Source organism: Tasmannia lanceolata, unplaced genomic scaffold (assembly GCF_043159265.1).
Source record: "Tasmannia lanceolata isolate RefF3 unplaced genomic scaffold, GAP_Taslan_0.1 ptg000024l, whole genome shotgun sequence".
NCBI classification, from domain to species: Eukaryota; Viridiplantae; Streptophyta; class Magnoliopsida; order Canellales; family Winteraceae; genus Tasmannia; species Tasmannia lanceolata.
The window spans coordinates 3,877,226-3,894,621 of record NW_027518701.1 but is presented as its reverse complement, the minus strand read 5'-3'; the positions used below and the strand labels follow the sequence as shown (position 1 = coordinate 3,894,621).

The 17,396-nt window shown below is 36.9% G+C and overlaps 1 protein-coding gene across 5 annotated transcripts in view; it reads left to right on the top strand.

Moving 5' to 3' along the window:
• Positions 1-10,175: 10,175 nt before the first annotated feature.
• LOC143857339 (serine/threonine-protein phosphatase 7 long form homolog) overlaps positions 10,176-17,396 on the top strand; it is a 30,643-nt gene continuing 23,422 nt past the window's right edge. For 4 of the 5 annotated variants that reach the window (XM_077367767.1, XM_077367771.1, XM_077367770.1 and 1 more), the window contains exons 1-4: positions 10,176-10,324; positions 10,474-10,565; positions 15,192-15,296; positions 16,052-16,201. Coding sequence is in view for 2 of the 5 variants with exons in the window: in XM_077367771.1 (XP_077223886.1) it covers positions 16,053-16,201 (149 nt within the window). In the remaining 3 variants the exon portion in view is untranslated. The remainder of the gene's footprint in view (positions 10,325-10,473; positions 10,566-15,191; positions 15,297-16,051; positions 16,202-17,396) is intronic. The other variant, XM_077367769.1, reaches the window with a different exon arrangement.

The window sequence follows — 17,396 nt, the reverse complement described above, 5'->3', positions numbered from 1 at the left end:
GCGGCCCCATTAATTTGATAGCTCGAATTAGCCTATAGAAGCGGCTTTTGATGTATAACCAATTTACACCATGTGACCCATCTAAATGGACAGTTTAGATCATCATTGGAAATAAGTGAGGGGGCGCAACCAATGTGCGTGTTGGGCCCATCAATCAAACAGCTTAGATCATCTATGGGAATAGGGGGTACAATCGACATATTAGGGCCCACTATTGCCTTTTTAAATGTTTTTTTTTTATTATCAAAGATGAAAATTCGAGTTGTTGAGGGAATCAAAATTCGGCTATGAAGAAGGGTCCACCATTCTCAGAGTTTAATCTCGTGAGGATTCGATTAACAAGAGTTGTACATCATTCAAAGTGTTTTGATATTTGAAGTACACTAAAAGAAGGAAATTAGGAAAGCTTGGTAGGGCCTACTTTAAAATTATCTTAAAAAGGCTTTACTTGGAAAAGAGATCTGTTTGGGCTGATATTTTGGGAGGCATTACGACAATGGCTCTCTCATGAAAAAGATCGACAATATGATTGGGAAAGAGCGGCCTTTAATTTGTCAACATAGCCACATTCCATCTATAAAATTTGTATCGATTTTCACCTTCTAAATATTGGATCAAATCGTTCTCTTTTTAAAGGAAGTGAGTAGTCAACTTTGGACTCTCTTTGATTAAAGAATCCAAGCAACCAATTTTAGGAGGAATTCTATAGAGGGCATCTCACGTTGGTATTCTCTGTGGACGAAAAAGAAAAAGAAAGCATGCACTTAAAAATGGCAATAAGAAGTGATAAAAAAAGGAATGCCCAATTGTCTCTATAAGTTAAATTCTAAATTATAGAAAGTAGGGTCCACCAATTTCACTAGTACTGGACATGTGTGGGGCCACCATCATTAATCTATGCGTCTGTGGAACCACTATTTTTCTTGTATGGGTGGTGCTACTATCATTTTGAACTTCATAATCTGATGTGTGGGGCCTACAATTTACACATCAAGCTGTGGTTGGATGAGGCCCATCATTTTATACTTTGAATATGATTGGAACTCAATGGTTTGATCTACAGGGCCCACTATACCCTCAAATACATGCACGTGATGTGGATGACCACAAGGTTTTCGGTCACCTCTTTTTGGGTTGCCCCATCTTCATGTGTTACGTTGGGTAATTCCACCTCCTAAAAAATAAATTCGGCAATGTCTCCCCATTCTACTTACTACCTTATTATGGCAGCTATCTTCATGCTAAGATTTAGGCAATTATTTCTTACCCAGCCAAACGAATAGCTACTCTGAGGAAGTCATGTGTCGCTATTTTGTAGAGGAGATATTTATAAGAAAAGCATGGTGTAATTTTTCTCTCTCTCCTTGAATATTTTGGTAATACCCCCCTCTTTCTAGAAATAAGATTCGGATATTCTCTTCCTGGAGGATTGTTTTTTTTAGCAACACACCAAATGTGGGAAAATGAAAGCATTTTATGAGGAAATTCACAAAAAGGAGGGCAGCCTTACAAAAAGAGGGGGAATTCGGGAAAAAAGGGGAGAGAAGTTTTTCTTCAAGTTGAATAAAAAAAAACCCATTAATCTATCCCTCTCTCTCTCTCTCTCCTCTCTGATTCTCTCCTCTTGATTCCTCTCATAAGTGCAACCTTCTCTATTATTTGGTGAAAAAGGAAAAAAAGAGTTCACTCATTCTCTCTTGGTGGTGTTATTTTTTCATTGTGCCGAGTCAGCCATCTTTCTGCGGGTCGTCACACATAGCTTCTGTTCGCGACTTCATCAAAGGGGTTTTCTAAAGCGTATAAAAGGGTGCGACAAAGCGTATACCTCGGATTTATGCACCCTAGAGACAAGGAGCATGCTTAGGGCCGTTTCTTCTTTGTTTTCTTCATGATTTTCGTAAATGCTACCATGCATGATGTAATATGATTTTGGTGGGTCAGTTTATTTGATTATCAATTTTGGTAAATAAAAAAAAAGAATCGTTATATGAGAAAATTGGGCGTTTAACTGATTGGGATATCTAGTGGCTTTTGAATCATTTTTACAAAATGAGTGTTTTGAAACCAAGGGTTTTTCGTGAAGCTATGTTTTCTGAGTCTTAATGTGGTTAAAGTAGCACCAAAAATTTAAAAATTCCGGTAGATTTCATTTGTTTTGATGGCTCAAAAATTCGTTTAAGTAATACCCGGAAATAGGATTTTGATGGTTCTAAAAATCGTTCGTATAACAAAACAATTCGAAACTGATTGAAATTTGGTCCTCATTAGATTTTTGATGTTTAAATATGTCACAAAAATTTTCAAAAGATTTGGAGTTGATTTATTATTTCTACTGGAATTGTTTTGATAAAATCACTGATTTTCATGTATATGAAGGACATATCATTAAATGAATTCCTTGAAAACTGAAATTTGGTAGCAAGATGAACTGACCAATCAGAATCATATTGTGAATTTATCAGAAATTTTGGGCATATTTTAATATTTTGTATTGATTTTTAATTGCTCTGACCAGAACATGAATATATCTGTTAAAAATAGACAATTATCGACATAATGTCTGAATGTTTTCTCATAATTTTTTATTTTTCCGAGAATGGTCTAGTAAAAGTTTGGTTGGATTTGAAATTAATTTGCTATGTTTGTTAATGTAATGTCATAAATCTGACCCGAAAGTGGAAAATCAATTAAAAATCGAATTTCAATCTTTAAAATCATGAAAAATTAAAGCAGAATATATTTTTCAAGAACACATTATATCCTAAAGTTTCTGGAACAGATAACTTAATTAGCTATAGGCTTCTTTGTAAAATCATTAATCTGATCCAATTGTGATAAATTCATTTAAAAATCCAAATTGATTTAAAGCACCTTGAAAATTTTCAGCGAACTTTAACTTTTCATCATGTATTCAATCAGTAAGCCATTTGAAACAGAGATCTTAGGAGTAATAGATTTCCTTTGTAAAATTACATGCTAGGATAATTTAGCTGCCGAGATTGCAACCGTAATCGTATACTAATTGCGATTAATCCTGCCTAATTGGAGTGCGTAAATTATAGTATGATATTGGCTCCGAGGTCCACTGTCCACGGAAATCCTGAGAAATATGCCAGGCAATAAGATACTATAATTTACGTGCTAAATTATACAAGTGTTGAGAGCACGATTCCCTTCTATGGTTGCGATTCGAGGCCGAAACTTGCGAACCATAGAGCCTTTGGTATTCCTTAGATGTTTAGGAATCGAAAATTCTCAAAAATAAAAAATCCTTAAGTTTAACAACTCGAATTAACTCGATCCGCGTCTTAGGAGCCGTTGGATTACGGTCTCCTATCGTAGGAATCTTTAGGGCCCCTTAGGAACACTTACGTCACGTTGTGTCCTAAGTTTCAGGGAGTCCTAGAGTTAGGAGTCCAGTCTCATCACGGGCGTTTGCTATGGATAGCAACCGTGCCGTAGATGTAGTTACACTAGTCACCTCACTTTTCTCTTAGGACAAGCCTAATTACCTAGGATGTAGGTTTACGTGCATTAGTCTAAGGGGTGTCTTGCACTTAGATAGGACCATATAGCATCTCAGATGAAGTCCTAGGATAATAAATCTTCAACTTGAACTAAATAATTTCTCTTAAACTGTTAAAACAGTAAATCCAGTCTAGATCGGTGTCCTAGATGAGTTAGGCATAAGTAGCTTAGTTCAGGTGCACCGAACTACGTCGACTCTGATCCCAGTGAGGCTTGGGTACATAGGCAGCTTGGATACTTGAGTGGCATACCAAGCCCGAGTCTGCTCCACACATAAGTGGTGGGGTTTTATACATTAATCCTTAAATTAAAAATAATTAAATCCCTTAGGACTTTCCATGAAATTAGAATTTTAGGAGAACTTTCACTTAGATTGAATTCAAACAAATTAAGAAAATCAAGATATACATTTAGGAATTACACTGAAATTAGATCTTAGGATGCATGTCACGTAGTTCGCACATTAATATAGAGTTAAATGAGCCATTTAAAAGAAATTCAAAAGAGTTAACTTTTGGAATTGAAGACCGATTATCGGGCAGGAATGGTGCATGTGGTGGTAACTCCCTATACCTTCCATTCTCGTAACCAGGTAACGAGTTTAGATTTCTGGTCAATTGTGGGTTCTAGATCCCTCATCTAGGTGGCGACTCTGTCACTCTCTTTTGCGTGGAATTCGGATTGCCTTAGTGATCCCAAGTTCATGGAAAAGATGAATTAAATCACACCTCGCTAGGCTCGGCGGCTACCCCTGCCCTTATGGGTACTGGGTTGCACGTTTGTTTGCACCCTATGGCTTGGTTGCTGCCTGCTTGATTGGGTAATTAAAATTAATAATAAAAAGCACACGCCATTCGCATGGGTACGAGAGACCAAGAGAGAGCGTGACGCCTCGTCTCACACCTCTCGCGGGATCGGGTCCCACAGTTTGGCGACTCTGCTGGGGACCACCTAACTTCATTAAAATTTCAAAAGATAATTCGTTTGAATTTATTTTAACTTGCTCATAAAAAACTCTATCTTATATCTTATACTTGTTAGATTAGTTTGTATGTTTTATTTTCTCATCACATTTTACTCAAACTTAATCTAACAAAACCTGAAGGCATCATAGATTGCGCAAACATATTGCACATACTTACATCACTTGCATCTAAACCCTTGCATCTCACATGCACACACGTCCTATTTTAGGAACCCGGAGTGTTATCTAGCATGGTTGACTGGGATTTCATCACCTGGTGCCTCTGTGCTAGAGAAGCATTCCACCCTTAGCCTAGTACCTTTATAGTGCGTAAACGGATCTCTTGTTCACGTACTGATACGCTGGACACTGGTACAGTATATTGAGCACGGATTCACGCTAAGGGAACTCTTGGCCTTACCCCTAGATTAACCCACACATGCATGTAGTATACGAACACACGTGCATCACGTGTGTGAGCTTAGATTAGGATATCTTATCCAATGGTGTCTAGGTTAGGCCGTAGTCCATCTTCCAATGGCTACGATCGGTCCTTAGGTACACAAACAAAGTCATGAGTCGAGATCCTCTCTCCACTCCGTTAGATTAGGATTAGGATTGATGCCTTCAGGTAACCCTGGTCAAAATGTAAAAAGATTAAAAAACTTTCCCTTTGGGGTTCGGATATAAATCCCATCTTTCCCAAGATTTTATATGATTGGTCTATTCTTGATCTATCCGTTGAAAGCAATCCTATGCAATCTCATCTAATCTTTTGATCATCTGGCTTTCATTCTTCTATCATGTGATTCGATCATGTCTTCATACTTTCTTTAAACTGGCAGGAACTTATCCCAATCTCATGTTCATGTAATCTTGATTCTTCTTGTATCCCTCCTCTTGGCTTACAGGCACCATGTCTACTCGTAAAATCCTTGATTGGATCCGTGGTACATTAAAGGAATCACACATCTATGCCATAAGTGAGCAAGAAAAATCACACCTTGATAGGCTCGGATTGCCTTAGTGATCCCAAGTTCACGGAAAAGATGAATTAAATCACACCTCGCTAGGCTCGGCAGCTTACCCCTGCCCTTATGGGTACTGGGTTGCACGTTTGTTTGCACTCTATGGCTTGGTTGCTGCCTGCTTGGTTGGGTAATTAAAATCAATAATAAAAAGCACACACCATTCTCGTGGGTACGAGAGACCAAGAGAGAGCGTGACGCCCTGCCTCACACCTCTCGCGGGATTTGGTCCCACATCTTGTCATATACTAAACAAAATACCCTATAAAAATGAAAATGGAACTCTATTCGAGTTATGGAAAGGTAGAAAACCAAGTCTTAAATACCTTAAAGTGTGGGGGTGTTTAGCTAAAGTAAGCTTACCTCCCCCTAAGAAAACAAAGTTAGGATCTAAAACATTGGATTGTGTATTCATAGGGTATATACAAAATAATGCAGCTTATAGATTTCTGGTGGTAAAATCTGAACATAATTCCATAGATGTAAACACTATATTAGAGTCTAGAGATGCAGAATTTTTTGAGGATGTATTTCCTCTTAAACAAACTAGTATGAGTCAATCTCTAATACCTCAAACAGAAGTTACATCTAGTAGTCGTGGTATTCCTCAAATAAAAAACCAAGAACCTAAAGGAAGAAAAAGAGGTAGAGAAGAAGGTAACCTAGAGATAGAACCTAGAAGAAGTCTAAGAGCAAAGAAAGCTACTAACTTTGGCTCTGACTTTTATACCTTCTTGGTGGAGGATGATCCATCTACTTTTAAGGAAGCTATGTCTTCTTTGGATGCAAACTTCTGGAAAGAAGCTAAATAGTGAAATAGAATCCATTATGTCAAATAACACATGGGAGTTAACGGATTTACCTCATGGGTGCAAACCAATAGGTTGTAAATGGATTTTTAAAAAGAAACTTAGAACCAATGGATCTATAGAAAAATTTAAGGCTAGATTAGTAGCCAAAGATTTTAAACAGAAAGAAGGAATAGATTTTTTTGACACCTATTCTCTTGTAACTAGGATTGCAATAATAAGAATGTTGATAGCTATAGCAGCTATCTATAACTTAGAAATCTATCAAATGGATGTTAAAACCGCTTTCCTAAATGGAGAATTAGAAGAAGAAATTTACATGGAACAACCTGAGGGATTTGCAGTCCCAGGTCTAGAACGTAAAGTGTGTAAACTTATAAAATCTCTTTATGGTTTAAAACAAGCACCAAAACAATGGCATAAGAAATTGGATAAAGTAGTGTTATCAAATGGTTTTACCATAAATGATTCTGATAAATGTGTATACAGTAGATTTGAAGGTAATTCTGGAGTTTTGATCTGCCTGTATGTCGATGATATGTTAATCATTGGTACGAGTCTGGATATTATAAATGACACCAAGAATCTTTTGTCAGAGAACTTTGACATGAAAGATCTTGGATTGGCAGATGTAATCTTAGGGATTAAGATAATTAGAAATTCAGAAGGGATTGTTTTAACACAATCTCATTATGTTGAAAAGATCCTTAGAAAATTTAACAAATTTGATTGTACTCCCTTGAATGTACCATATGATCATAGTTCAAAACTTAAGAAAAATACTGGAAAAAGTATATCCAAATTAGAATACTCCAGAATTATAGGTAGTTTAATGTATCTAATGAATTGCATTAGACCAGATATAGCTTACGCAATTGGTAGGCTAAGTAGATACACTAGTAACCCTAGTGAAGAACATTGGGATGCACTTTTCAGGATTTTAAGATATTTGAAAGCCACAATGGAGTTTGGACTTCACTATGGTTGTTATCCTGCTGTATTAGAAGGATATAGCGATGCAAATTGGATTTCAGATTCAGAAGAAACTAAATCCACAAGTGGATATGTTTTCACTTTGGGTGGTGGTGCCGTCGCTTGGAAATCTACCAAGCAGACCTGTAGAGCACGTTCCACCATGGAATCTGAATTTATTGCTTTAGATAAAGCAGGTGAAGAAGCAGAATGGATTAGGAATCTGTTAGCAGATATTCCTCTATGGTGCAAGCCAATTCCAGTTATATCTATTCATTGTGATAGTCAAGCTACAATAGCAAGGGCTAAGAGTAGAACATATAATGGTAAATCCAGACACATACGTCTAATGCATAATAATGTGAGGCAATTGCTTTTAGATGGAGTGATTGCAATTGACTTTATAAGGTCAGAGAGAAACTTGGCAGATCCACTGACCAAAGGACTAGCTAAAAAGCTAGTGGCTGAAACATCAAGAAGGATGGGGCTAAAGCCTATCAAATAGAATCACCAATAACAACAACCCAACCTATATGACTGGAGATCCCAAGAACTAGGTTCAATGGGAAAAACAAGTTATTCGAGTGATCGGTGAAAGCACTGTACTTAAATTTTCAAGAGAATGAAAGACTTCTCTTGGCCTATCCCTAAGATGTAAATAGTACTAACTGTAACGATATGGAGGAAGAGCTTTGCTCTGAATGGGTTTATAGCTGTTTATAAGCAGGGTGCGTGGTTACAGGTACCCTTGATGGACTCACCTATATGAGTGTGGAAGTGGGGCCGCTTCCTATGAGAATTAAGGCTTGTTCTCTAGAGCGCTCATAAAACAGGACCAGCGCATGGCCAAAATGTGCTACCCCGATAGAACACGGTTACATTGCCGATATCGTGTGTGTAATATATGAAGGTCTATTACTCAAGGTTCTTAGTTCAAGACGTAGTTCACTTAGAACTTTAATAGACTCAAATATATAAACGCTAAGTGGAGGTTCAAGTCCACAAGACACCTTCACCCATTGCATTATATCTTGATTTGCCCATATTTATTTAACATAATTTGATTTGAATTTTGATTCATGTGGGGGATTGTTGGATATTTTAAGCATTTAAAGGCTTTAAAGGATAATTTGACTTTTGAATCAAAATTTCAAAAATTTTATACGGTGTAATTGATTTCTTTATACCCCTTTTATTCTATCTTTAATATTTTATATGCTTTGGGCCATGTCTCTTCAAGACTTTTATGATTATTTAATATTTTATTTGCAACTCCTTTTTGCAATAAAGGGAGAAACGTTTGGGTATTAGAGAGACATTGAGGGTTGAAGGCTTGTTGCTATATACACTTCTTTAGTGTGTCCTACAAAAGGCCATCTTATTCCTCTTGTTTTTCCTCACTAAAAAACAGTCCCTTGATCTTGCTCTCCGTTTTGAGTTTTCTTCTTTTATACTTGTATTTTTACAAGTTTCAAGCTTTAAGCATTTGTAAGATTTCTTTTGGGCAAATTGTTGGGCATATATCGTGTTCGCAAGGTCCAAGCCGGTGCGTGCACACCGTCAAAGACAAGTATAGTGGTGTTGTATCCTGGAGATAGGTCGTAAGAGAACCCGATTGCATACCAAGCGTTGTGGGGGCGATAATCTATCTTAAGGGTAGCGTTATTCCGTAACGTGCCTCTACCACTAAATTCTTCTCAATTTCTCACATATATGATTTGATCTTTGGTTACGGATTTGCGGTTTACATTCGAGATCATTAAAGGTAACCCTTTCTTTATTTCATTTCAATTAAATATATCACTAGTTTTGTTGAACTAATCTATTTGACCACTAGATTATTTTCCAACATTTTTATCCATGTGGAGAATAACCCCAGTTTGGGTTTTCATTCACCACCTGGATAGCAAGACTTGGATAAGCTGTTCTTGGGATTTGGCTATTCTGCCCGAATAAGGTTTTATCTTTAAAGGTGGACATAATAAATATGTATTTAAAAAAAAACAAAACTTGTGTTTATTGAGTTCAAAGACCCAAACCATTCATTTGTTGTTACCCAATGTAAATAGGCCCTGCGTTAAAAACACATATCTCTGGGATGATCCGAACTCTTCAATCCGTAGTTCATATATGTTATACATCAAAGGGCATAGATCATGGAAATGATTTTTAGGGCCAAACTATGTACATTAAAGTTCAACAAATGAATAGTTTGGATCTTCGAACAAATTGGCCCAATGTAAATAGGCCCTCCCCCAAAAATCATCTCCATATGATGATCCTAACTATCCGATCTATAGAGGCTGATCATAGGATTTGGATCATCCTATGCATAAAAAATACATGTTTTATACATGTTTTATGATGTCCACCTTCCTAAAAGATCTAGACCATTCATTGTTGGGCCCACCTAGGACATGTGCTCAAAGAGAGAATAGAGACTACTATAGGTGAGAATTTACATCTGGACGTATCTGGTTCAAAGATCTAAACAAGTCACTTGTTGGTCCCGTCAAAGGTTCATGTTTGGAGGGATGAATTTATCACCACTCCTCGTCCTTTTATGAAAAGGGACGGGTCCCACCATTTCACACTTCATGTTTTGATGTGTGGGTCCCATCTTCTCCTGCCAAACCTATGCGGTTATGCTTAGGGTGTGTTTGATGGTGTGCCGCTCACAAGTTTACACGTCATGTTTGATGGTGGGAGCCCACCATTTTACACGGGCCTACAATACGAAAAACTAACGGAAATAATTTTGTCACCCATCATGTAGGGTAACAAGGGGGGCTCATAATCCTACAAGGGGTGAAAAAACCATCTCCTAAATTAGATTAAACGGAGAAAAAACGAAAAAGTGCTTGGGCAATCTCCTCATTATATAATCTCTCTTTCCCCGAAACCCTTGTTTCACCTCACAAACCATAGTCGTCTCTCTCTACCGAAACCCTAGTGTCGTCACCTTTGAAGACTGTAGCTCGCGGTTCTGTAAACATTCTTCATTTTTCTTCCCATCGGCAAAGGTAAATATGTTCTCTTGTAAACATTCTTCACTTTTCTCTTGTATTGGGTAAAAAACATTGTTGATTGACATTTTTGTACTCTTCGGATATTTTGAGTGTAAGCTTTTTGCCACTGCTCAAAAAGAATATTTTTGCTTTGGTTGATGTAGGGGTTGAGTAATGGGTAGAGAGATGGACGATTTGACAACTCGAAACATCTTTTTTACTCATGATGATGTTAACACTGCAGATTTTGGTTACTGTAAGTTTCACAAACCATTGAATTTGAGCTCTTACTATTTTCTCGTTTTCAATTGTTTGAAATTGATGAATTCACCTGTTTTGCTTCCGTTTTTAGTGGGTTCCTTGTTTGTTGGAATAAGATGAGTAAATATGGTATGAAATGTAGAGGTGCTTGTCATTTAGGGCGGGTTAGTGAAGGTCGGGAAACATGAACATGTGAGAAGACCCGAAATTCTCGAGAAGTAACTTAGTATGAAGTTATGTTGAAAATCTACATTCGTACTAGGAGCATGAACATGGAGAATAAGAGAAAATTTGTTTGCGTTTGGCTCTTTTATATGTATGTAAATCTGCAAACAATTGAGAAAATTTGTTTGTGTTTGGCTCTTTTATATGTATGTAAATCTGCAAACAATCAATTATATTCTGTTCCTTATGGTTGATATTCGAGGCTTTTCCATAATATCATCACTCATTATTCGCAAATCAACTACGATGCACATGAACCCTAAAATGCGTGTGACCTATATATCTTTATTCAACTAGGGATGTAGAGAATGAGCATGCTTCAGTTTCTGCAATTATTTATAGATCTGATACTTGGCACCATTCATGGTACTAACCTACTAAAGTAGATATTGCATGGAAATATGGGGAGAAGATTGTTTGGAATCTGGTATTTGTATGGTGTAAGGATTATGGGAAATCATTATGCCTTTTGAGCATGTGCATAGGTGAGTGTGGGGATGTTGAAACTGTTCAAGCATGCAATCTTTACGTCTGTTACTAGCATCTTGCCCGTGCATACATGATAAAATGTGCCAGTAAAAAGGTAATTTTTAAGAGTGTCAATATGATCGTATACCATTTTTTTAAAATGGTATATGATCATATACCATTTATGAGTGTCAATTTCTCATATGAGAAAAAACCAGAACCTCCATGGATATTACCATAATGGTAAACAGCACGCCGAAATTTTGAAATATACATTACACAATCTTCATTCATTCTAAATCATTACTTAGAGTTGTAGTAATTTCAGAGCAATGAAGCTTAGACTGCCTCTTTTTCTACTAATAAGTGCTTCATTTTTGTATTCTAAATATATTTGATAATAGAGTTATACTCCATTTGAATTTATGTTGATGACAGCTAAATACTTTTGTCATTCACACAAAAAATAGGACCAAGCTTCCAAATATAGAACCTTAGTGATGAATAATATATTTAAATCTTAGGATTTGCTAGGGACCATCGCAGAAGGTATTTCGTGTCCGGCTGTTCATGAGAGCGCAGCGACACCAGTGAATAAGACAAAATCTGTTTTGAAAAGTGAACTAATGTGGCTGCTCTCTCATGCAACAGCCGGACTGCGAAATGCCTTCTTAGATGGTCCCTAGCAAATCCCTTAAATTTTTGATGTATGATACAATATGCATTTACAACTCAACAAATTGCCAGCTTATGGTTTCATATCCTATCAAGAGTAATCCAAATTTCTAGTCAAATTTGAAATAATTCTGAGCAAAAAATCAATCACGGCACTCACATTCTTTGTTGTAACACATCCCAGATAAAAATTGCTTCAAAAAGCTGGACCATAAGCTAGATTGATTACAACCATAGTAGTCGTAATAGGATAAGAACTTTTGCTACAAAATCCAACTTAAACCACAAATATTTTATTCTGTTTGTCTCTACTAAAATTAAACTTAAAACTTAACAGCAGGGAAACAAGACAACTAAATATGTAACATAAAATGTGCAGCGCTTGGGTGTGGGCCCTAATCGCAGCAATCATAATTTAGAATGGAATGAGACATCTATGGCTGGACCGGATTCCAATTTTCACCGTTTTGCAGGGATTTTCTACCGCCCATCGTGTCATGTTGTGTCTTCTATCTTGGATGACGAACAACCCAAATACTTTACTTCCTTGCGTATGTCTTTATGGATTATGAATGTTCCAACTATTGCACATGTTGTTCCACTTCCTCAACCTCAATGTGAGCTTGTACTTCATCAGCCACCCGTTTTGAACAGAACTCGTCCATAATATCACTTTCATGTTCCGAATAGTAAGGAGGAAGATGCACTATGTTTAAAGTTTAATGGAAACGCAAGTCTGGTGGCAACATTACCTCTCATGAAGTCATGAAAGATACACGCATTCTTCATCACCAACTTCAAAAGTTAGCTCTCTACAATGAAGATCGGCATCCTATTTGTACTTTGCTCTCACTTATTTTTGAACAGTCATCAAATCTTCTGTCAGATTTTTTGCTTCTCCGCCGTCCCAACACTAGGATAGAAATAAGATCAAGTGGCTTTTGTGGATTACTACCAAGACGATGATGTGGCTTTTGAGTATTACCACCAAGAACAACTTGAGTGTAGAAAAAAAAAAAAAAAAACCTTCCGTTGTGTGGTTCTTGGAGCAATTAAACTTATACTCTATCTTTGGAAGTACAAGGTCCTAATTTTCCATTACCTTGACTTGATAACTCAACATGCTTATGATTGTATGGTTCACCACCTTTGTTTGACTGTCAGTTTGAGGATGACAGGAGCTACTAAACTTTAGAGAAGTTCCAATTTTCCTCTATAAATTGTTCCAAGAATTCAAAAACTTATTGTGTGATTCTTTATAATAGGCTTCTGCAATCCATTACATCTAACAACCTCTTTGAAAAATATATCTTCAATCTTTCTGACATTATTTATATATTTCCACGGAATGCAGCGCTCCATTAAAAACCGGCCAACAACCACAAATATGCTATCCCCTCCCCGGGTCAGATGTAATTGGCAGTGGAGTGTACAACCCAACATTATTATAAGATATTTGACAATTTCGGCCCTTTGATTAGAGGGAAATGTCACGATCCGAGCTCAACCAAAAGAATTTCTCCTGTAGTAGTGCAATGCCCTTGTCCTTTCCAAAATGCCCGCATTATGTGCTACTTTGATGATAAGTTGTTGGAGTGACTTATTTAAGAATGCACAGGAAAGCCACCCATCCAACACCAAGTAATTCTGAATTTCTGATTGTTTCCTAGTTCAACTTCCGCCATTGTCTTACCAAAATGTTCAACTTCCACAATCTGATTTGGGCCTCAACTTTTTAATTGCTTGCACTTTTGGTTCATCCGGCTTTGATTCCTTTGCTTGATACGTCATATCCCAAAAGGATGATTGAACAACCGTTTTGTTACCTTGAGTATCTTTTGGTGTTGCTAGTTTTGGGATTGTCAGTAAATGAAGGGTCAGAATTTCTCTCCTGTCAATATTTTCATTTCACGAGTATTAGTTCCCAGTTGGGACAGTGCAACCCTTTGAATTTCCACTGACTCCGGCCATGCGGCCTCCCAAACTCCATGCTCCAAAGCATCTAGCAATATCCTTTTATGTGCGACACCTTGTAATCATGAGCTTCATCCTCCGTGGTTACCCAATCAAGATACACTTCAGCTTCCAATCAGCCACAAAATTTGGCAATTTCAATCTTAATTCCATTCTCTCACAATTGTTTTTTTGTGAAAGTAGATTGATGGGCTGAAATTGCTGTGACTTGGGATATCTTTTGGTTGGTGATTAATACCTACATGTTTCAATGCACTCGGAGTTTGTTGCATCTTTTGATTACGCAAAGTTAAAAAGGAGCAACACAAAATAGTGTGAATTGGTGCCTCATACCATCTCATGGTCATGTTTCTTCCCTTTGGTTTCGAATTAATTTCACTTGTTGAATTAATTCCCTAACTTCTAGTTCTTTTTTTCTTTGGTTTCGAATTAATTTCACTTGTTGAATTAATTCCCTAACTTCTAGTTCTTTTTTTCTTGAATCTCTTCACCATAAGCAGGATCGAAGGGCTTTCTTGTTGCCATCTCAGCTTCAATACCAATTTATGATGACTCAGTTGCTAAAAATAAGAACCAAAAGGCGATTTCTACCTTTTGGTGTTGCATATTTATCAAGAATCATTCAAATCTCACGAAAGAGTTAATCCGGTACCAGGTGAACTCGCTTAAAGGAGCTTACCCAGGATACGAACAAAAGGACAACTGGTTCCCCTAGAACAGGAGTGGGTCGCCAAGTAAATTTTGAAATAATTCCTAGCAGAAAATCCATCACAACACTCACTTTATTTGTTGTAACAAATCCAAGATGAAAGTGCCGCAAAAATGAATATCATAATCTACGTTGATTACAATAATAGTTAGATTTTACAAGACCCGAAAAAACACCTGCAAAATCTGTCGTACAGATGTCTCTTTCTCAATGAAATCCCCTAGATTGGCTAAAACCGTTGCAAACCTACGACAAAATCCTAATTAAAACGCACGAATTTTTAAGATTGACGGTTCCCACTAAAACAAAACCTAAAACATTATCAACATGACAATAAAAGACAACTAAACATATAATTTTAATATGGCTGTTCTTTTTTTCATTGTTGTATATAGATTATCTATTATGTCCATGCCTCTTCATACACCTCCTCTCTCTCTCTCTCTCTTTGTGTATTATATCGATTTATGGTCTATTTTGGTTAGTTATTTGGAAGATTTTAATGTTTTTGGAACAACCTAAACTAGAAAGCTCACAAGATTTTGATATTTTCAATGTTGCAACAAATAGGTACACAAGACTATAGACCAACCAAGTCACATGTGCCAAGAGTGAAAATGAAGCAAGTACAATTGCTATATCAATGGAACAGGTGATATGGGAAAAAAAATAAAGGTATATTCCTAAATGAGATTGAAATTATTACACTTGCTTTGATTTTTTATATGTTTTTACACATGCATATATAATTGAAGTTGTGATTACAAATTGCCCATATATGTTGTATGTGTGTGTGTATTATATCTATTACATAATAGCAATAAAACAAAATTTTTTGGAGTTGTTTATGTGAAAATTGTATCTAAATCGTTTTATGGAAAATTCTTTTTGGGAAGTGATTTTGCTATTGAATTCTGTTTGATATTCAAATATCTTTGAGAAGGGAATATGCTATTGAGTTTTATTTGATAGATGGTATTGTTTTAAATCAATTACTCAGATTTAATATGCAAAATAGTTATTTAATGTGTATCACTAGAGATTGCTTTGAATTCTATACTCAAAGCACTGATTCTGAATTGTGAATGCATTATCCTTCGTGGACTCTGGATGTATTGGGGATCTTCAAACTTGAATGTATCTATAATCTATAAACCTTTTTTTTTATGTCGGGACTTGATTAAGGGCCTGGGGCATACCTCTAAATTTTATTAATCACACCCATAAATGTCTGGTGATTTCTTAGTTTATGTGATAATTTGAGCATTCATATTTTGATTATTCTTTTGTCTATTTTCCATGGTCATGCTCATGAAAGAACGAATCACATCCATAAAGGTCTATGGTGATTTCTTCATGGACTCTAGATGTATTGGGGATCTTCAAACTTGAATGTATCTATAAACCTATTTTATTTTTTGATGACGTAGGATGTCCCCACCCTCTTCGGGAGTAGGACTAGTCCCTACGGATACACGCAACGACCCACTCACCACGTGTATCAGGATGTCCCCACCCCCTTCGGGAGTAGGACTAGTCCCTACGGATACACGCAAGGACCGACTCACCACATGTATCAGGTAATATAAACCTATTTTTTATGTCGGAACTTGATTAAGGACCTGGGGCAGACCTCTAAATTTTATTAATTGCACCCATAAATGTCTGGTGATTTCTTAGTTTATGTGATCATTTGAGCGTTCATATTTTGATTATTTTTTTGTGTTTTTTCCATGATCATACTCGTGAAAGAATGAATCACATATTCTCAAAAGGTCTGGGAGCATTGATCTCCTCTCAAAAGGCATGGGAGCATTGATCTCCTTCCTTGCACACACTAGCATGAAAGTTTGTATCTTTTAATTTCCTATCCATGTATGTTTTGCGTTGCATTGCTGCCATGGATCAACCCCAAATTCCCCTAGTAGTATCACCAAATGATCGGGTCCAAGAGTGGACGGGCTTACCACTTTAGGAACACTACCAATTCTAAGCCTAGTACTTGTTTGCGAGTGCGTCAAATGGATCCTCACGTACTCTTTGATTGGAATCTCTTCCTATAAAAAGAGCTTTCCAAAGGGAATAAGGAGGCAATGTAGTGAAGGACGTGCTAGTCTTATCTTTTTCCTCCCGACATTCATAGAGTGTTCCTAAAGACCCAATAAAGATGTGGTCCAGTTTTCAGGGCTAGAAACTTGCAAAAAGAAGTGGAATTTGATTCCCTCTGTTGAATCCTGTGTCGTCGAAAATCCAAATTCAATAAAATGTTAGACAACCTAATATGCTATTCATTCCGTTGATCGATGGAACAACAATTGTTTTTTTTTTTTTTGGGTGAAATAATGGAACAACAATTCTCAATGACTGCTGATCCGACCAATGCCGCATCCACCAATCAGATCACTTGGGACTTGACCTCTAAATTGACACTGTTTATGAAAAAGCAAGAAGATACATATCAACAGGTTGAAGCCCTGTCAAGTACTCAGTCGGCCTCCCTAAGAAAAGGACTCGTCTTTACTGCCGAGTCAGGGGTCACATTCCAAGTTCAACCATTCTCTGTGCTTAATTCGTTGGAAGCCAAGAAAAGAGAAATTCGAAGAAAAAGAAGTCTCACCTGTGGCATAATTGAAATCTGACCTTGCTCTGATACATGGTTCTATATTTTGGCCGAAATACCGAAATTTCGGATTTTTGTTGGAACCAAAACGGAAATCACCCAAACCCGAAATTTCAGAATTTTCAGTAATTTCGGCCGAAATTTTGGGAAAATAA